The sequence below is a fragment of the Bombus vancouverensis genome, chromosome 9, assembly GCF_051014615.1.
Source record: "Bombus vancouverensis nearcticus chromosome 9, iyBomVanc1_principal, whole genome shotgun sequence".
Taxonomy (NCBI): domain Eukaryota; kingdom Metazoa; phylum Arthropoda; class Insecta; order Hymenoptera; family Apidae; genus Bombus; species Bombus vancouverensis.
Window position 1 is genome coordinate 16,532,976 of NC_134919.1, and position 20,779 is coordinate 16,553,754.

Here is a 20,779-nt window from a genome sequence, read left to right on the forward strand (position 1 = left end):
AATATAAATAATAGAAATATCTGGATTTTTTTCGTTATTGCCGATTCTTTTATTTTGAGAGATGTTTTTAAACGATTCTCCTGGGTTTTCGGTTTGTGAGATGTGTGTTTTAGAAGATTTTTGGCACGCCACGCGTATGTAGATTGCGAAACGATCGTTTTTTAATTTACGAATAGATGGTAAATTATCGTAAAACGAATTAAAGATATATAAATTAAAAGAAAGAGTTGATGTTACACGTACAGATGAAAATTATATGTATCGGTGACAAAAATAAATGAACAATTTCTCAAACGACGGACCAAAGATAATTTATAGCTCGTAATATTTTAATAATAGCAGATTATATCACGACGATGATATAATTGTTAATATATAATTTATAACAATATGTAATAAACGAATAACCCATTTAAGATAAGATATATCGTAACTGAAAATTATTTCCATGTAAACCAAGTTTGGATCTCACAGTAGTAACAAAGTAGGCCTTAATACATCAACCTTCGTCTTTCACCCAAACTATCACGTTCTACGCTTCCATTCTTCCATACACCCACGCAACTATATTACACAACAAATTCCCATTACCAGCACCATTACTTACACATACGTGCCTTCAACGTATGTATCTTCTTAAGCTACTTCCACCATTTCGAACACGTGCAACCCGCTTTTAACCACAATGCAACGACGTAACCAACCGGAAGTAATTCAGAGATCGCAAGATGCTCGACAAAAATCCGAGTTCCAAACTTACTTCGCCAAAACTATTTCTCCTCCTCGGTGAACCACGAAGTTCATAGAATGCTGTCTTATGTATCAAAGAAATTTAGAGAAACGGTGAGCATGATGAACATTCCCCGATGATTCTCGCGATTCTGAATGCCATCCTCGAGATCGCCGCAATGGGCGGCCCTTCGATCGTAAATCTTGTTCTTGACCCGCGCACGAACGACATAAATCCACCGGCCTGGCGTTGTTCTGCGATTTTACTTCTTCCCTGGCCGGCTTTTATCCTAAAATATTATATCTGAGGGGGTTAGGCTGTCGCGACGCGAAGAAACTGTCGTCGCGAAGAAATAAAGCTAGGATTTCTCATAAACGTCAGACGCGTTTGTCTATGCGTTACCGTTACAGTGTATACGTGTTCCGATGAACTGTCGTTCCGAATACGAACACGTCGAAGTAATCGAATATACAAATTGTTACGCGCATATGCATTAATCGATCTTTGGATGTTTACGTTAAAAAATTCTCTTCTGCCAAGAACGCTGCGTCGAATCGAAAGCAGCGAATGTAAGCGTCTAGACGCTCGCGCTTACGAGAGATCCCACCCTAAGATCGAAAAGACGTAACGAAAGGAATCGAAAGGAAGGAGCGTGAATTGAATTGGGCGGGCTCGCAGGACTGTCGAAGGGCTCAGCTGCCAGATTTAACGCAAAAAATAAACGTACGCTTTTATATCGGTGGTTTTAAGTACGCTCCATCGGCGTAAAACGCTCGAGCACGTCTGCGAACAATGCGGATCGTAAAGAGCGGACTCTCATTGGAAACGAAATATTCTCCGTTTTCATGTTGTTCTTGTTCTTCGCGCTTTTTTCCATCGGCTGGCGAAGGCAAAGTGGAATTTTTCGTTGTTTCGGAGCGAGGTTTGTGCGAATGTTTGGAAAGTGTCGAGTAGTTTGCTTTAGTTTAATGATTCCTGTAAGATGGGATAAAGTTCGAGAGCTTCTCTTCTCAGTGGTTAATTAGAGATTTGTAGCCTTGCAACGATTTTTACAACGAACTGCGGATTTTCACGAAATTTAGCCTCCCTCGTTTCTCATTGTGATTTTGGTATCGCTCGGGACTGCGTACTACGTATTACGAAATAACAAACCAGTTACTTGCGCTGCGATATATTCGATCTCAGCGAGGGCAAAAAGGGTTGTACTATAAAATCGATGAATCGTTGCTTTCATACCATTCTCTCCCCGGTTTCCGCGGGACGTGTCCATGTCGCTGAATTGGCTCGCCAGTACGTGCTAATTTCGCGGAACAAAGCGTCCGTTATTTGGAGTGTACACAATATTCTTGACTTTAATCACGTAGAAAAATGCGCGCAAAGAGCGTCGTGCGATATCTCATTTGCGCTTTGTGCTTGGCGAAGCGACGCGAGAATTCAACGAAAAACATGGAAACTACAAAAGAGGAATTTTCAAATGGTTATGGAAGGAATAATATTCGCATTGCCGCGGTGAAGAACTTCATCTGTGATCTTCTGCATCGTTTTAACATACCTTGGATATATTGTAAAGCAAACGTCTAAATTCTATTCGTATATTTTAGACATACTCTATGCACGTTGCAAGATATTAACCATTAATTCCAAAACACTTACTTCCAAGTGAAACCTGAATTTTAATTTCTTGATCGAATCGGAAATTCTAGGTAGATGTGAAGAATTGAAATATCTTCTATTCTAAAAAATATTAGCATGATTTAGAAAAAATATAAGAAATATCGCGTAAGCATGCCGATTTAAATAAAGACGAGTTCAAACAATGGATGATCGATCTTTTTATATATGATTATATATATATGCATTGAAATGCTTATTATTTTCATAAAATACCGAGTATGACTAGAGCTTGTTAGATATGTAATATAAATCATCATTCTTAACATAAATCGTTAATATTCAGAAATAAAACTTAAATTATTAAACTCGTATAGTAATCGTACCAACGACGTACATGTAGTACAAATCTGGTGTCTTGTAAAATTTTATGTACGTATTCGTTCCATTCATGATATAATATATTGTATATAATGTATCATATACGTACGTATAATCAACTATAATTCAACAAATAATAAATTGTTGAACTGCGAAACAAGTTAAGAGAAAAATATTCAAAAAGTCCCTAAATGTATAGCTTGTAATAAAATTTCAAAATTTATAGGTTATTACTTACTAAAATAATAATATATGAAGATTTTCTACGTTCTTAATTTCACACAAACTTGAATGTTTACCTACATCGTGGCTGATTCTTAATTGATGAACAATCCCATTCTCGTCTGTTATAATTACTATATAATTTCAAACAATAATCGAGTATTAAATCATGATTAAATCCGATTTAAATCTTTATTAATTTACACCGTTTGCCACGTTATGAAACACTCAACGGTATCTGCTGTTTTTGCACAAAACTAGTACTCGATTGATAATATCACATGCTATATAATCGAGCAGAGTATTTTATATTCTTGTCGTAAGAGGGCTACAGTTTCCTGTTTCTTTTAGTTCACGATATACGTACGGTACGTTTCGTAATGTCAGACTCTCGTATTTATTATTTAAAATATATACAATTAATGAAATTGACAGATTAATAATAGTTACAAATTGTTGTTAATTGTTTCGTAACGCCGTATAATTATTCTCAGTGTCATATTCGACTTATTTCGTATTGATCTCAATGGATTAAGACTCTATCTCTGCATGGTTTTTCTAGCCGTATAACAACAAAAGCTGTGAAATTCCAATATTTTAACGCTAGATACTTTTTCTGAATTTTTCTTTTTTTTTGAATTCTATAAAAAGTTCGTGTTACAAACATTTTGTTTTAATACTAAAGTGAAATTTTGTTTTGTTTCTTGTCTAGAATTTAAATATTACTTTAACATAACCTACAACAGTGCATTAATTTTAGATCTTATTTAGTAATTATGTCATACCGTGTGATTATTTTAATCAAAGATGGATTTTTTGCGCAATAAAATTTATTATTGCAATATAATTCCGAATTTTACAAATGTGATTTCTTCTGTTAGAAATGGCAGATACACCTGCTGAATCAAAGGCGAAAACAAAAGCAGTCAAGAAACCAAAGGAGAAGCCAGTAGAGCCTCCTCCTTTGAAAAAGAGACCTTTCAAAAGACACGGACGTCTTTATGCAAAGGCCATTTTCACAGGATATAAACGAGGGCTTCGTAATCAACATGAACACACAGCGTTACTTAAAGTTGAAGGAGCTAGGACTAAAGGGGATTCAGATTTTTATGTAGGAAAACGATGTGTTTATGTATATAAGGTAACTTCTATTACGTTTCCATTAATTCTTTTGTTTCAATTTCATACTGTGGTACGTGAGAATATGAATTGATATATAGTCATGGATATAAGTCGAGCAATGTTGTAATCGTGATATGTTAATCGTTCATAGGCAAAAAATAAGACACCTGTTCCTGGCAAGAAAAGCAGGAAAACAAAAGTTAGGGCTATTTGGGGTAAAGTAACCCGGCCACATGGAACCAGTGGTTCAGTACGTGCTAAGTTTAAGAAGAATCTGCCAGCTAAAGCTATGGGCCACCGTATCAGAATTGTAAATTGTTTAATGATTCACCTAGTTAAGTAATATATAAGTATGAATTTGCTAATATTGTTATTTTATTACAGATGCTGTACCCCAGTCGGATATAAATACATTTTTCTGTTGTATAAAATAAGTAAATAAATAACCGTTTGGTACTAAATGTAATGTTTTTCTCTCTTTTCTTGTTTTCTCGTTTATTTTTTATTACTGTCTAAGATATTTCATAAATGTTAAACCTATTCAATTTTAATATTAAATCAAGTTTCAATTGTAATTACGCTTTAATCTAAAAACTTAACGCTTGAATTTGATTCCAACAGAGTTGTAAATTATAAGATGGTTAAATATAACCTTAAATTTCATACATGTAATATATGTAGTATATTTTAGTTAATGCGACAATAATATTTAAAATTAAAAGCAGTTCCTGATATTATATTAAATAAAAAATGAAACATACCTGTAAAACGTAAATAAAAAATTAATATTGATTGCATAAATTTGGGAGGAAGCCATTTTCTGTCATCTACGCATCTACCTACACACTGAAGCTTAAAGTGCAATCTCTACGTTGAAATACACACAGCACTAACTGACTATCATATCTACGCGCTGTATGGTGTGTAATATTTTCGGCGTAATCGAAGTAAATAACGCGATCCGTTCGTTTCATTATACGGGAGAAAAAAGGGGTTTTTCTCCTAACAGTGTCACAATGTTTTGTGCGTTCATCTAAACAAACCAAAAAGGAAAGGAGACAAAGATGATGTTTTGCTGTTTGAGAAACTGTTTTGACGGCCTTGGCTTCGCCGCAACTCAAACACAGAAGAGAGGACCAAATCCTATATCTTTAGATACATCCTACATGGGTAATTTTTACCTTCTATTACTGAAATAACGTTAATAATAGTGTTTGAGAATGTTAATAGTATTCATATCATTGTATTTGCATAAAATTTACGTTTTTAACCGTTCCGCAAGATAAGGATATGCACTTAGTGTCACTGATGATATTTATGTATTCCGGTCATAACGAGAGTTCTGTTTTTACGTAATCTATATTAACGATAAGAAATTTTACGAGAAATAGCAGTGCTTAAGCAAAATATTACCCAATTGGTGTAGGACATGAAGTTGTGATAGTAAAAAATGGTCTAAGAGTGTGTGGTCGTGGTGGTGCCTTAACAAATGCTCCTCTTGTCCAAAGTAAAAGTTATTTTGAAATTAAAATACAACAAGGTGGTATATGGGCCATTGGATTAGCCACTAGATCTACAGATCTGAACGTTACAACTGGAGGAAATGATAAAGAAAGTTGGGCTCTCAATTTTGATTCTATTGTAAGGCATAATCAGCAAGAAATACATAAGATTCAAAGTCCAGTCCAAGAAGGAGATATTATCGTAAGTATAAATTACTGGAGGATATATCAGTTCATAAATTAATAACCTTTTGTTCATCAGGGTGTGTCTTATGACCACATAGAACTTAATTTCTACTTAAATGGAAAACCGATAGGTGCTCCAGTAATGGGTATAAAGGGAACCGTGTATCCAGTACTCTATGGTAATTATTTTCAAACTAAAAGAATATAGTAATGTTTTAACAAGTTTAAAAAAAAATAATCTTCCTTTATAGTGGACGATGGGGCCATTTTAGACTTAATTTTGGATAACTTTACTCATCCCCCACCCACAGGTTTTGAAAAAATTATGCTAGAGCAATCATTACTCTAGCAAAGACATTCCTACCTATTATAAGTGTCAATCTCTTTATACCTTGGCACTCAAAGCATTATATGTCCATCCTATATCTGTCTAACATTAAAATATGGAATCAAAAATTATTCTTATCTAGACAGAAATCCTTAAAATATAGCATTATGAATAAGAAATATTTCTCTTAATAATGTACAAATATATTTAATTAACAATTGCAAAATAAACATTTTAATTTATATCTTGCCTTTATCTTTCTTTTTTATTATTCCTATAGAATAATATCTATAAGAATTAATGCTTATAATACTATAATGATAATATTAACAAATGTAACTTAGGCTAATTTGAATTTGGTATATTTTAATATAACTACATATATATAGTTTTTGTATAATTGTTTAATAATCAAATAACATAATTTTAAATATGTGTACAACTTACATATAATATTTTTATATAATATATATATATATATATATGTCTGTATAAGATTGTATATAATATTGTGTACACAACAATTTATTGTTCCTTAATGATTTAATGGTATGGTATGTACACTGGCTGGCTTACATAAGGTACCATTGGCTTAGGCCTATATTTTGCTTTATTAGGCTACTGTCATGGATTTTTGTCCTCATTATTCTTTTTTTTTTATTACAACTTAAATTCATGCTAAAAATTTCATATTACATATTAAAGCTAGCCTTTCATTCACGCTAATCTGACGAGTATGAGTTCATTTTTACAATGCTGATAATGCAAGTAACTATCAACCCCATAAATGTTATAGTCACAAGCATCCTGTTGCACACGTAATGAGATAAACATACTAACACGATGAAAAAATGACAGAGATACATGTAATTAGTGAAACTTAAAAGATTCGATAAAATAATATACACGACGTTCCTAAATGTGTGATGTTAATTTTAAAATACTGCACACCCTGTGTAATTTAAGTTCGATCATTTCTAAATTATTTCAAAGATGTTAGCGTATAGCGAAGGCAAGTATGCGAAAATAGCGATATATTGCTAAAAATCTGTTCCTGTGCATCAGTTGCTTAAACAATCATTTGTGTTTTCATCCAAGTAGATACCTTCTAATTATATTATTGTACCTATATATCAAGTGGAAAGATCTTGAAATACATCTTTTCACTTATTGCAATTATAATGATCACTCTGTTTAAGAACATATAAAAGTTTCCTTTTTACAATTGCTTTTAACAAGCTCTCTGCATTTTTGTAAAAACTTATTAAATCTTTGGTCCTTAACGTTACTTTTAAATGATCATTATCGTTAATCATATTACATACTTAATATTATATATATATTTATAAATAGATTGCCCATAAGTTGTTTACGTCTGAATGATAATAGTACCAAATTAATTCTTGTCTACACTTTTAAATAATACTCCAAAAACATTATACTTCGTTTTGTCAAAAATTAAATTGATACTACTATCAACCACAAGTCAACAAAAAAGAAACACATTTAACATAGGCCATAGAAAGCCTGAAATTTAAGAACGTTAGAAAAGACGATATACTTTTCCAGTTAATATAAATCATTTCTAATAGCAAAGCTAAAAGAACAGATCCATTTGTTTTATATCACTCATGGCACTCATTTTATGATTCAACTTACAATATAAACGTGGTAATCATACAGAAGACTAATGGTACACGTTAAAACCCACGTATTCACCGGACGCATACAATGTTCATAAATGTTTGTGAGCATTTGGAGATATTACATAAGCATTATATTACATAGCATTTATGATGAACACTGGTCCACATAAATGCTAACGAACAACAACAACATCCGTGAACATTTTTCGTCGATGATGTTCTCTTTTTTTGCACTAGACACAAATGATAACGAATTTCATTTGAAATGTAATTATACGACGACATCAGCAACGCTCACGAACGTTTCTGAACATTTGTGAAAGTTTACGTGTGCCACGCATTTCTATTAATCGCTGAAGAAGTTTGGAAACGTTCGTGGATCACTTACGTAATCGACGAATACGCTGCTAAAGAGAGCTTTTGCATCTTGCTTCGTAATGATTTAATGCTAGTTATCTAAATATATCTAATGTACATAGAATATATTACATTTATTTGATGACTGGATGAAATATTTATAATGGTAACCCATTGAGTCTTATTGCACGTGTGATTCTAACACATTAAACAAGTACATGATCTTTTCAACTTAACGCGATTTACTTAATTTTGTAATGCAATAATTATTACCTTTGAACGAAAGATTGATTAAGCTGTAAATACGACTCTTTCAATGTTTGCATGTAAGTAACAAATTAAAACAATTTAACTGAAAGGAATGTGTGCTAAAACAACATGATCTTTGTGAACAGTTACACTGACAAATAATCAGCATCTAATATTAAACACGTTTATCCAATGATCATTCATTCCAACATTCACACGAACAGTTTATCACTTAAGCTATATAAATCGCTTTTATTAATCCTATTACCACTTTATTCAAATAACACTGCAAATGATTCTATTAAAAAATATAGACTTTTAGATATATTTACAAAATTAATTTGTAATATTTATCCTTCCATTGAAAACCGCTATAAATAGAGATTTTTATACATGCTGTATATTATGTCACTTTTATTATCTCTTTCACGTGTTAATTAGGAATATCGATCGTAATCTAATTTATAACCTCAGATGTAATTTTAAAGCAAGAAATATTTCATTTTTTTTTAATTCTTTTTAAACAGAAGCAGGCATAATTACATTTCTTAAATGATACTTTTAATTTGCTATAGAATAACGATTAAAGATACCACTATTGTAGAATTTACATCATATACGGTATGTGTTGAAAGTAAATTTAATCGTAGAAACGAAAAAATAAAGCAAGAAGATTATGTATCAATTCATATTAGTAATTGAAGCCATGAATTCCAAAGCAGCATAAGTCCACTGTTTGACATTATATGAGTCATTGACATAATTGTTTTTAGTTTACTCAAATCTGTCTAATAACATTTTTAAACAATGAAAATATGCCATCCTGCACGACAATTTTCAACGACGACATATCGATGAGCAACTAATCACGCAGTTATTCTAATTTAAAGAAAACACCAGTTTCAACTTTTAGCGCGCAGAATGCTTATAAAGATAAGATGTCATTAAAACTTGCAGAGTGCCAGCCGGTGAACTCAAATCATCGCACATGCTTCGAAAACTTATTACAGAAATATAGATTCACTGAGAAATCTAGAATGATGACTCATGCTGTAAAATTTGGGTCGGTGAATAAACATGTTTTTTTGTTAAATACCATTTTTTTAATAAGTTGGCTGAAAGTACAATAATAAATTACTCGATAATTTCCAAAACAGCACAAGTTTACGGTTTTACGAAACTTCTTACAAAGAACATGATTATTTAATAACGATTAAAAAAGAGATATATATATATATATACATATATATAATGAAAATGTACGTACAATTGATACTTGCAACAAAAAATCAACAAAATCGATAATGAATTAAGAAAAATAAACAAAAGAAGATTGATTTTCTCGAAATATTGATTGATAGACTGGTGCTATTTTGGAATTCACGGCTTCAATTTTTATTACTAAATTATAGAACTAATTTTTATCACTTTTGAAGAATATTAAAACAGATACATATAAAATATTGAGTATCATATGAAATACTAGACATTTATATTTTTGCAAAACATATTAAAGTTAACATTTTTTCCTAATCCTATTAGATTTTTTCATGTAAGTAGTAAGTATGCATTCAAGAAATAATTATAGTATCTTTTCCCTAGAATTGACTTCGTAATACACATTAAAAAAATCTGTTTGCAAGCTTTTATCTTATACGAAGTAAAAACATTAACAAAGTCAAAGTTTAAATGTGATATATTTTAAGCAAAAATTGCATTAAATGGAAGAACTCTTTAAAAAAAATTATGAACATTATATAAATCATAAAATTTGTGTGATTATATATTTCATTTCATATATAGCTACCGAAAGAGGATTCCAAGGATTTATTCCAAGATCCTCTCTGGGCTCTCTTTGGTCTTATCCACATTATTTTCTATAAACACTTTTGGTAAGTTCTATGCAGATCACCGCCGCATATAATAATTCTATGTAAAATTTCTTTTTTCTTTCAAGGATGATTCCCTGAGATACTCAGATTCAGAGCAACATTTTTCTCGCTCGGCCATGAATGCAAAGCATCGATATTATCTATCAGTAACATACTTACATATCATTCAACATCTGTAGTATCTTCTATGACAGAATCCCAATTGAATTCCGTTGCACTTTGCCTAGAAGGTAATTCTCCAAGGTGTTGAAATCGTTGTACGAAGTATGGATCGCGATCTCTAAGTCGTTTGAACCTTTGGAACGCAAGATTTTTTGCGAAATCATACAGTTCTAGATCCAGTCTGTTTAATCTACGCACAGCATCTAACTGCTCCGTGCTTAGGGTAGCCATTGTGGCAGCGCTTAACGTCGCGTTATGTTGTTCAAACGCAACGGCAAATCTCATTCCGAATGTTTCTTCAAAGGAATACTGTCCCACCTATTCAGTTTTAAGTTAATTTTATAACATGTACGCACGTAGATAAACGTATAAAATGCAAATCGACTAAATGAATTTTTTATATAGCGCGCAAATTTCGCGAGGAAATTGAAAATTTCAACTCGTATAAAAGCAAATCGATAATAATTTCTTTTAAATTTTTTAACTTTTTCAAAAGTCATTTCTAGAAATATATATACATTGGAATAACTAAGTTTAAAAAATTAAAGAGGATTTTAAAGATTTTCGCGTAGTTTAGCAGTTGTACTAATTTTTAATTTTTTTGTTAAAGGAAGCATATACAAATAAAACATTTTTAAATGTTTTTTTTTTTAATAAAACATTATTCTTTTTGTATGATAAGCAAAAATCTGTGACATACAATTTTCTCCTATTAAGTAGTAGCGTAATAATCTAATGCAATTTAAATGCGTTTTAATAAAATGCATACATATTAGTTAGCATTAAGTTATCAATAGCGTGACAATTTATGAACTACGACGTATTAGAAGATCAGAGTTTGATAGTACAAACAGTGGTAAAAACGTATTAACTTACATAAAGCAGAACTTACATAATCGCTTCGTTTCGTATTTTTCGTATTAAGTCGATTTTCAGAATCTTTCTATACTTTTTCTTTTTTTTTTTTTACTTTTTATACTTTCTATTACTTTTTTTTATCAAATATTATGAATATGTTAGATGCATTAAATAACAATGATGTAAAAATATAATTTTCGTCAACATGCATTTTAAATGAGGAAAGATCTTTTTAAGACCGGAACGTTAAAAGCGTGGAATATTTACAAGCATATTTATCGTCCATGTACGGGTAGGTAAGATAAATATTTACATTAAGAGCTACTTTCCAAGAGATAATTGTTAGGTAAAACAGAAAATGTCTTATTAATACAGGCGGTCCAAGCAACTTAGTAGCCAAAATAATAACTTCCAAAATTTAAATAGTTGACAAACAAAAATTTACGAATAAATTAAAAACAATAAAATAAGTGTTAATATGATACAATAAAATATTAAAAAAATTTTAATCAATAGATTGGTTTAAATTTTCTTATATTGCAAAATGACAACTAAAATTAAAAATAATTTCTTAGCGATATTTATAAAGATTATTACAGTACTAACAAAATGGCAATGCTAGAATATATAAACATACAGGCAGTACAACATATATGAACATGCATTTAATTATTAACAAAAAAATTAGTTCTTACTTTCTGGTATTCAGTCAACATGAAGAAAGGCATGAATTGCAAATTGTGCTTAGCACTAGCCAACATGAGACGATCTCTCTCCAAGCTGCTGAGCGTAGAATTGTAACAACCAACAATTGATAGATCAGCCAACATTCTTGTTTGACGGTTACTTGCCAAATTATATGGACACGCCATAAACTACATAAATGTTGTCAAAAAGGTTTAAATTTTAAATAAAATTTTGTCCTATTATCATTATATAGCTTTTTTATGTTTATGATATTTATTATCCAGAACCAATGTAAATAAATTCTTATGTTTTACAATATTATATCAATGAAATAATTACTGCTTTTATAGCAGAGAACATATCTATACAAGAAGGAAAAATTGTATCTATTTAGAGAAAGAAAAATAAAGATAAGGAGAAATACTTTATCTTAATGTGTTTCTAAATGTGAAAGCCTTTCAGATAACATACTTAATGTTTTACTTATGAAAGAGATCACTATGATGAATTCATAAGAATACTAATATATAAAATGCTTACAGATTACCAAATATCAATAAAATCAATAAATATAATATTACCTGTTCCAAAGATACCCCTTGCCAACTAGATCCAGGATAACACTGTGGTATATTTGCTTGAGTTCCTCCACACCAATGACGAGCTCCTCTCCATGTTGCACCCCTTTGTACGTGTCTAAACTCAGACAGATACCGTGCAACAGGATCCCTTATTATAGTTATATAAAAGTATCTACGTTTTATGCCATCCCCTTCAATTTTATTTAATTCTGTATCAACACAGCTAGTCAATTCTGTCCAGTCAGCATGTAGACCACACTTCCAACCGGTAGAATATCGTGAAAAAAGCCAATTTTCATTGCGATTTGGACGGAAACAAAAACAACGCTTGCGTCTTCTTTGACAAGAACATGGTCTTTGCAGATCTAAATCTCTAACTAAATGTTTTCCAAACAATGTACCTCCTGTAACATAAAGAAACATTAAAAAATTAACAAATATAATTTTCAAATATTTTAACTTTCTTAGTACTCTTATTACTTTATATATATATATATATATATATTAATAATTTAAACAAACGTTCATGACATGCATATTCTATTATTCTGTATGTTGATAAAGAGAAGCTTATGGGAGGTATGCACATGGAAAACAAAAAGGAAACACAGATATGCATGCATAGCATATTAAACAGGGCAACATCCCTGAATTGTTCTTTCTCCTTCTAAGATACAGCTTGAAGGTTTCACAGTGTCTAATGAATAATGCAAAGATTCAGTTGTACAATGGTCAGAAGGGATGTTGCATTGTTTTTATTAAGCCATAGGATTGGTTACCATAGGATTAGTCCGAAGAAAAGTGAAAAATCAATCAAAAATATGTTTATGCAGTCTATAATCTCTGCAGTAGCTGGTCTATGTAATTGTATCCAATTTTTCTGTTATCAGCAAATTTGCAGATAATCAAACTTTGTTAAACATATAAATAAACATAACAGTCATGGAAAAAGAAATTTATATCTTGACAGAAATAAATATTTTTACATATAACAAAATTTTATTGTCATAAAAATATTAATTACACTTTTTTCATAAACTGCATTCAACAAAAATAAAATGGGGAGGACTGACACACATGGACAGCTAAGACAAAAAAAAGAGATGAATTAAACAACAATGCAAACCCAACTTACCAGTTTTCTGAATGTGCAAGAAAACGATGACATCGTGACCGTTGATGTCAAACTGAAAGGTATCATTGGTAAACACATCGTCGTAACCAAGGCTCCCTTGAATACTCTGCAATCTAAAGGCAGGATGTACCGAGAGCAGGCCATTTTTGTCGAATTCGACGGAAACGGAAGACAAACCGGAGCCGGGACCAGCGGACAGACCCTCGGACAATCTCACGGACTCCTTGATCTCGCGGCTCGTGAGAGCACAGACGTGATCGGGGCAGAAGTAGCCGAGATAAATGATGCCCGTGAGCGCGAGAAACAAACATATCCCTACAACGCTACGTAACCGAGTCCTCCGTGCTCGTGACTCCATCGTCGCGGACCTCTCGCATAAATCGTCCTTTACCAGGACCGAGAGTACGCTAACGCCTTCTTCGCTTGACCGTCTGCCCATTATCGCGCCCCATGTTTTTTTTCACCACTAAACACACCGCGTACCGCTCGCCGATGCGGCCTGACCAAAACTACTCTCCCAGAGAACGTCGGCCATGACAGATACTCCGTATCCCTACCACGCGCCTTCGTCATACAATCGTCGCGTCGCCCCGCCGCGATTCTCTTATGGACATTGTCTGGTATTCGTCTGTAACAGTTTCTCTAAGTGAAGAGGGGAGATCGTGAGTTTATTTAAAAGTGCGAACTTACCGAGTGTACACGGCTGCAGCCACCTATATACGCATACTTATGCACTCTACCACCGTGCATCTATTTAAAGCAATATCTTTTGTCTTTTTGCATCGAGGGTTTCGGGTAAGTTTCACAGCTGCGTGCTATGAATGGTCATTTTCGGAAACGTTAATGATTATGATTGTTTTTTTTATGAATATCTCCTTTCTATAGGGAAAATTAAGATATATGTACGTTTTATTCTTTACATATTGAATGTATGATAGTTTTTATCCGAATTTATTTGTAAGAAATTGTTGGTATCTGCGCGGTGAGATGATCATATCGATGTTTGATTTTAAAGAAATTTGGGCGTTGTATATATTATTTATATGAAAGCTATAATATACATTTGATCGTTTATTATGTTTAAATAATATTAGACGGTAATGAGGTTAATAGGGTTTAATTACATAAAAATTCAAAATTATCAATACATCAGCTTAGCGCCTTTTTTCGATCACTGTGAAGTAAGTTGCAATACAAATGGAAGCGACTACATATTGCATCACTTCAGATTGTAGTCGAGTATATACTTACATACTTAGCCTATAATCTGTTATAACCTAATTTCATCTGTCAAAATTTCTATCTTGAGTTACTGTCACATCATACAAGTTTGTTGTGTAAATTGGTTATATTTTTGGAACTCTTAAATTTTTACAAGTAAGTATTTTGTTATATAAATTTATAATATTTATTGCAAACTTTTTTAAATTAATTAGGAAGTTGTACGTTGGTGACGTGTTAATAAATATCTGAAGCAATATTCGATTTAATTGTTGCTTATATATTAATTATTATAGCTAAAAATACAATGAAAATAGTTATGAGTACAAAGTTTCACTCTTGATTCTATTTTATTCTTTCTATTTTTCTGACAAGACACATACAGATAAGTATTTTTTAGAAATTTATAGTCCATTATGTTAACCTTGTATTTATTTATTAATTCATAGATCATTAATGGAAATATATGCATAAGCAATTCATAATGATTTTTTGTTTGACATTTAGAATGACAACCATCGAGTTGCTCGAGGATAGGGTTATGGAATTAGAAAAACAGATATATGGACTTGCAAAGAAAAATGAAACTAATGATATTTCATTGGAGAATCCCGTAGTCGATAATATTTTACATGTGAATACGCTGATCTCATCTGCAATGTCGGGACGAGAAAAAGCAAATCTAATGATAAAACGATTACCAGAATTAAATAATTATCTAGATCCGATAATTGAAAGTTCTGAAATACCAATAGAGGCTAAAGTTCAATTGTTACTAGCAATGGCACCAGAAATCAAGCAAAATTATGAAATGTTGAAACAGGTGCAAGAACTAGTGCCCGTGTTAGAAACTGATCGTTTAAAAAATGTTCCAGAATTGACAAATAAACTCAACGATTTGAATCTATCATATCTTAAATTATATGAAGATACTCAAGGATTAAATAATCATATAAATGAAGTTTTTTCCAAGTACAATGAAGTGATAACTAGTATTTCAAAATCATTGATTACTATAGATGCTATTGTGACAGCAGCTGAAATAGCAAAAATACCCAAAAAACAATTAGATTAAGAAAGGATTGCATAAATAATTCATAAGAAAAATTGTTATTTATTATTTCACGAATAAAATTATTTATATTTAAAATAAAACAGCTTTGTATTCATTTAAAATACATTTATTTTTATCTTAGCATGTAAAAATACTTACGCATTCATCAATGACTATGCATACATAAACATATTTTATTATTGTATCTCTTCATAACAATGTATTTTATTAAAACACTTATATATTATATACATTTATATAACCCTATCTATTTCTTAACCTATACCGTCGTTCATTTCAGGAATCCTTCTTTAGGATCTCTGAGACAAACTGTTGATTGAATAACTGGGTGTATTTATCTGATGGTCTCTCGTTTCCAATAAATATTGCTGTTACTCTTTTGAATCTAATAAGAGGATGGACATTACACTAATTAGTAACACTAGACCTTTGTTAATATCTCTCTGACATAATAAACTGCAAAGTGTATGTCAGCAAGAATCCATTAGAAATAGTTGTTACATGAAACCTGTTGATTATTCAGCAGAGTAAACGAGTGTATTAAACGTTCCACATCTTTTCATATGTATAGAACAGCATTCTTAGGAGACCTATTTCGCTAACTTGTAAAAAAATCTCTTACAATGTTAAGCATATTAAACAGTCACTTTATACAGTATTTACAAACGTCTTAATTGTAAATATCATGTATCGCCAATTATATGTACCTCCGTCATAAATTTTATTTCTTATATATAGCGCAAAAACTCGCCACGGAATATTGCACTACCTATTAATCGGTATTATAGAGACAGGAAAAAAGATCACGATTCAGAACACTTTTTTCTCATGTAGAATCAATTATGGCCGCGATTGTATTATTATCTGTTGAACGCGTTCTTTGCATTTAAATAGGAACATACCGTTTGGAAAATACAGACGGATACAAATTAAGTACATAGTTTTTATGTCTCGTGAATTTTAACAGGAACTTCGACATTCTACCGGATAGTTCCCCTTCCAATGAATTTCTTTATTTCGTTTCTACTGTTCGTTCGTTCCAGTGTATCGTTGTCGTCGATTCGTTTTAAATCAAATTAAAATTCATCTAATGCTCGCGCATCCTCGTGAAAAGAACGTAATCACGTTTATAGCACTTTAACTTTGCGTTTGCAAAGCGGGTACGGAGTTTCGTAACCAAGATAATGCTGGTTCCACGCTAGAGTAAATTGCCGGATGACCTCTCGAACATCTGCTATGGTGACTCAGTAGCCCTTGAATTTCCCATCTGACCGATCCTCCGCCAGTTTCACACATTAGAGGTGCTCCTTCGTCGTTCTGAGAGAAAAACAAAATAAGAATATAGATATCAATATAAATGAATTATTCAGTTTGTTGAAAGATAGAGTTAGAAAATGCAAATTAGGAAAGTACAAGACACTTGGGTTAATAATTTAAAAGAAACTTCATAGGCTGATAGATATTGTTATTTTCGTTACACTCTTTTTAATATGAGAAAGTTAGAAATCTTACGTAGCAAGGTCCTTTATTCGTATCAGTAAATCCAGCACATATATTGTCCTTTGTGATGAACCCTGCATAATGGCTAGTTGCATTGCACTTCTCAGAGTCTAACGTTGGCAATGGTAGGAAGTTCAAATATTTTTGTAAATCCACTTCGCCATTCGCAGAGAATCCCCATCCTGCCATGACGCATATCTGTCTCGGCTAAAATTAATAAAAAATGCACATATATTTTAAACACTTTATCTATATTTTCAAATATATTCTTGATACCAAATATTCGTAATACGAACTTGAATAGGATGTTTCGGAAGACAAACGGCGCTAACGTTCCTTGAGAAAGTTAGAGGCTTCTCGAGCTCAACTAACGCGATATCATTGTTGTATAAAAATTGATTGTATTTCACTTGCGGGTAGGGAATGATGTTCCTCACGGGATGTGCTTTTAATAGGTTTTCACCGGTGAAAAGTTGCCACCCACTACTTTGCTTATATCTAAACAAAATAAAAAATATATCTTTGTAATTAAATTCCGTTCGACATTCGAATTCGGATCGATAATCTAGTCCATCTTCGGAGAAAAATTCTGTATTTAATCCACTTTCTGTTAAACCATTGAAGCAAGAAATCTTCGAAATAACAGTTAATGGAATTAACTGTAAATTTTCCAAATCTTCAATTTATACTTTTAAAAATTGAAAAATCTGTTATATCAAATTATTCGAAAAGACTTATTATTATTATTGCTAGAGTTGACAATAAAAAAGAAATGATTTCCTTGAATTTTTGTTTTCTTTTTTTTTTTAGATTATGAATTTCTTAATCGAATGATTTACCTGTGAATACAGGAATAACTGGCAAGCACATGCATAGGTCCCAATATGCTTGCCGTGCAAGCAGCACCGTGTTTAGGTTCCTTTAGCAAGGCCACGCTGGACCATTGTCCTTCGCTGGCTGGTGTTCCGCCAACCAATCTGGCAGTTGGTCCTTCGCCATAGTCAGAACCGCAAGAAAATTCTTGGCAAGATATCTGCACGACCTTGTCGGAGATGCAGAATTCCACTTGTTCCAAATTTGTGACTAATGGCGCACGATGGTTAGGATTCAACTTTAGTCTGAGTATCTTCTGGATTTTATCCCATGTCTGGAGCTCTGTGCTCTCAGAACCAGCAAATCCTAGAGATCGGCAGTAAGAGTTGCTAAATTCTTCGCTCCATCCGTCGGAGCACACAAGACGATACTCATCGTTGTATTGTCTGGAAAAATACAACGTCCTACTTGATTTGTTATTTTCTTAATTTAATTAACAATAATAGCTTCTTAAGTTCAACTGATACAGATGGATAAATATTATTTGTTTAATCAGATGATTAGAAATTTTCTTAATTTAATTAACAATAATAGCTTTTTAAGTTTAACTGATACAGATGGATAAATATTATTTGTTTAATCAGATGATTAGAAATCTAATTAAATTTAAAATTATTGAATTAAGCCTTGGAATAGAATTGTGAAATGAGATTTCATTAAGCTAAATGTTTTACTTGTCGATAGCGGTAGATTAAAAATTCACAGACTGCCCTTGGAGTTAGTTAAACACTGATATTTGATAAGGCTAGATATACTTTATGAATGGAATGGTTTGAAACGTGAAGAGAGGAGCTGATCTGGTCTTGTTCGGCTACAACAGATTACTTCTAATATTGAAACGGAATAAAATACGTTAGAATATTAAAAAGATCACTATGCCATTTCTATACTTTCTCAACAAGAAAGTAATGAATTCCAGTCTCAATTAAAAATTCTTCGGATTTTTTTTTTTTTTGATTATTCGATTTTTAATCCAAGATTTGTAATTTCAATTTCAACATTTTTTTTACCTTATTTTTAATAAAGAACTTCCACCAAATTCCTGAACACCACTATTCTCGATGTTATCTTCTCCTTGTCCATCTGATGACTTTTTCTCCATAGTCATATTTGTCATTAAACAGTTCCATTCGTCAGAATGATCAGGACAATGTTCTATCCCATCACAGACTTGATTTTCAGGCACACATCCGCCTGTTTGACACTTGAACTGATCAAGAGCGCAATCGCATAATTTTTCGTCCTCTCCATTAGCACATTCTCTAATCCCGTTGCAGTGCCACGTTAATGGTATGCACCATTTTTCTGTTGGGCAAAGATACTCGTCGTTTCCACAACTTTCGGCACAATTGTATTCATCTCGGTGATCCTCGCAGTCTGGTCGACCATCGCATTGCCAGATGCCTGGGATGCATCTTCCTAAAATTAGAAATAATTATAATATAAGTGTAGTATCGTGGACGAGGGGCCTGGGGGGGGGGTGTCGTGCGAATTATAAACAAGCGGTTGCCGAGCATGTGCATGATGGGGTTTAAACAAAAGATACGAGGCTAAGACAAAAGACAAAGGGTTGCTAAGGGATATAAACGAATTAACGGCAGTATGAGTTGAGAAGCCAGAGAGTGCGGATTGCATTGTCGAGATAGTGTTGTTAGCGTTGTCGAAAGAGAGTTGAATCTGTGTTGACGAGAGTTGTTAATTAATTATAATACATTGTTACGATTAGTTCATGTTGAATAACCATTGTTTTCTGTTTAATCCATTTGTTATTAATAAACTAATTATTATATTTACGATACTACATAAGTTGTAAAAAATTCGTGTTCTGTTGTATTATTATTATTGTATTATTATTTATTTGTTATTTTTTGATGATTCAACTTAATGTCAAGTTCTATATAATTCAGGAATAAAAATGACAAATTAATTTTGAAGGTGAAATTGACGATGAATTTGATCCTACATTAAATAAGAACAACTTTTGTCCTAGATTAGTCTACCGTAGATTTAAAAATATATCTCAGAGTAAACACGATACTTGCGAAACAAATTAAATGGGTTGTCAGTCGAGTAGATAAAACAAATAGCCACAATTTATTACAGAACAGACAGAGCTTCTTTCAATCTATTTTTACAATTTCGAGAAGCATCCGGTAGTTCCAAATACTCTAAAAGATGAAGCAATTTGCTCGAATGATAACTAGTGACACCGATAACCCGTGCTAGGAAAGAAACATCTCGTCCGATATTAGAACATTCTTCGTTCAAATTATTACAAAACCTGTATTGAATATTAAACGAGAAGCCATTAAGTCGATCGTATATTATACCAAGTTTTTCCTTTCACTTTTTTCCACCGATAATTGTCCTTCTAATTTGCATTTAATGATCCTTCATATAAAAATATCACGGTCCACAAGTATTAAGATAGTTATTGATATTTAGCATAAATTGTGTGTTT

General features: G+C 32.1%; 6 protein-coding genes across 11 annotated transcripts in view; 3 read left to right on the forward strand and 3 right to left on the reverse strand.

Annotated features, from left to right (window-relative positions):
* NLG-5 (neuroligin 5) overlaps positions 1 to 4,905 on the reverse strand; it is a 361,805-nt gene extending 356,900 nt beyond the window's left edge. For both annotated transcript variants that reach the window (XM_076621249.1, XM_076621247.1), the window contains exon 1: positions 4,828 to 4,905. The gene's annotated coding sequence lies outside the window, so the exon portion shown is untranslated. The remainder of the gene's footprint in view (positions 1 to 4,827) is intronic.
* RpL35A (ribosomal protein L35A) lies at positions 3,266 to 4,527 on the forward strand. Of its 2 annotated transcripts, none has more exons than XM_033338290.2 (4): positions 3,266 to 3,312; positions 3,826 to 4,085; positions 4,218 to 4,376; positions 4,451 to 4,527. In XM_033338290.2, exons 2-4 carry the CDS (start codon positions 3,828 to 3,830, stop codon positions 4,472 to 4,474), a joined length of 441 nt encoding a protein of 146 aa, XP_033194181.1. In that variant the 5' UTR covers positions 3,266 to 3,312; positions 3,826 to 3,827; the 3' UTR covers positions 4,475 to 4,527. The 2 variants fall into 2 exon arrangements, with proteins under 2 accessions (XP_033194181.1, XP_076477368.1); XM_076621253.1 differs by lacking the exon at positions 3,266 to 3,312 and adding an exon at positions 3,323 to 3,337.
* Positions 4,906 to 4,959: 54 nt separating the features above from the next.
* Positions 4,960 to 6,326, forward strand: LOC117158902 (SPRY domain-containing protein 7). Its single transcript, XM_033338286.2, has 4 exons — positions 4,960 to 5,236; positions 5,493 to 5,770; positions 5,831 to 5,933; positions 6,006 to 6,326. The coding sequence occupies exons 1-4, from the start codon at positions 5,131 to 5,133 to the stop codon at positions 6,101 to 6,103; spliced, it is 585 nt and encodes a 194-aa protein (XP_033194177.1). The 5' UTR covers positions 4,960 to 5,130; the 3' UTR covers positions 6,104 to 6,326.
* A 142-nt stretch (positions 6,327 to 6,468) lies between these two features.
* On the reverse strand, positions 6,469 to 14,196 carry Hs6st (heparan sulfate 6-O-sulfotransferase). 2 transcript variants are annotated; one of them, XM_033338278.2, is made up of 4 exons: positions 13,650 to 14,191; positions 12,515 to 12,918; positions 11,942 to 12,121; positions 6,469 to 10,706 (listed from the first exon to the last, which is right to left on the reverse strand). In XM_033338278.2, exons 1-4 carry the CDS (start codon positions 14,086 to 14,088, stop codon positions 10,389 to 10,391), a joined length of 1,341 nt encoding a protein of 446 aa, XP_033194169.1. In that variant the 5' UTR covers positions 14,089 to 14,191; the 3' UTR covers positions 6,469 to 10,388. The 2 variants fall into 2 exon arrangements, with proteins under 2 accessions (XP_033194169.1, XP_033194170.1); XM_033338279.2 differs by lacking the exon at positions 11,942 to 12,121 and having other exon boundaries at positions 13,650 to 14,196.
* Positions 14,197 to 14,279: 83 nt separating this feature from the next.
* Positions 14,280 to 16,025, forward strand: LOC117158903 (dynactin subunit 3). Of its 2 annotated transcripts, none has more exons than XM_033338288.2 (2): positions 14,280 to 14,444; positions 15,378 to 16,025. In XM_033338288.2, the coding sequence occupies exon 2, from the start codon at positions 15,379 to 15,381 to the stop codon at positions 15,943 to 15,945; it is 567 nt and encodes a 188-aa protein (XP_033194179.1). In that variant the 5' UTR covers positions 14,280 to 14,444; position 15,378; the 3' UTR covers positions 15,946 to 16,025. The 2 variants fall into 2 exon arrangements, with proteins under 2 accessions (XP_033194179.1, XP_033194178.1); XM_033338287.2 differs by lacking the exon at positions 14,280 to 14,444 and adding an exon at positions 14,451 to 15,026.
* Positions 16,026 to 16,094: 69 nt separating this feature from the next.
* Positions 16,095 to 20,779, reverse strand: part of LOC117158891 (uncharacterized) — a 56,298-nt gene continuing 51,613 nt past the window's right edge. For both annotated transcript variants that reach the window (XM_033338274.2, XM_033338273.2), the window contains 5 exons: positions 19,329 to 19,737; positions 18,285 to 18,704; positions 17,742 to 17,943; positions 17,458 to 17,652; positions 16,095 to 17,262 (listed from right to left, as the gene is read on the reverse strand). In XM_033338274.2, the coding sequence (XP_033194165.2) occupies positions 17,083 to 17,262; positions 17,458 to 17,652; positions 17,742 to 17,943; positions 18,285 to 18,704; positions 19,329 to 19,737 (1,406 nt within the window). In that variant the 3' untranslated portion in view covers positions 16,095 to 17,082. The remainder of the gene's footprint in view (positions 17,263 to 17,457; positions 17,653 to 17,741; positions 17,944 to 18,284; positions 18,705 to 19,328; positions 19,738 to 20,779) is intronic.

Coding starts and splice junctions, on each gene's coding strand:
- LOC117158902 (XM_033338286.2), top strand. CDS start 5,131: ATGATGTTTTGCTGTTTGAGAAACTGTTTTGACGGCCTTGGCTTCGCC. Junction 5,771..5,830: donor TCCAAGAAGGAGATATTATC/GTAAGTATAAAT, acceptor TTTGTTCATCAG/GGTGTGTCTTATGACCACAT. Junction 5,934..6,005: donor CGTGTATCCAGTACTCTATG/GTAATTATTTTC, acceptor CTTCCTTTATAG/TGGACGATGGGGCCATTTTA.
- LOC117158903 (XM_033338288.2), top strand. CDS start 15,379: ATGACAACCATCGAGTTGCTCGAGGATAGGGTTATGGAATTAGAAAAA.
- Hs6st (XM_033338278.2), bottom strand. CDS start 14,088: ATGGGCAGACGGTCAAGCGAAGAAGGCGTTAGCGTACTCTCGGTCCTG. Junction 12,919..13,649: donor CTTGCACATTCAGAAAACTG/GTAAGTTGGGTT, acceptor TTTATGTTACAG/GAGGTACATTGTTTGGAAAA. Junction 10,707..11,941: donor TGTTGACTGAATACCAGAAA/GTAAGAACTAAT, acceptor AAAACTGAATAG/GTGGGACAGTATTCCTTTGA.
- RpL35A (XM_076621253.1), top strand. Junction 4,086..4,217: donor GATGTGTTTATGTATATAAG/GTAACTTCTATT, acceptor AATCGTTCATAG/GCAAAAAATAAGACACCTGT. Junction 4,377..4,450: donor TGGGCCACCGTATCAGAATT/GTAAATTGTTTA, acceptor ATTTTATTACAG/ATGCTGTACCCCAGTCGGAT.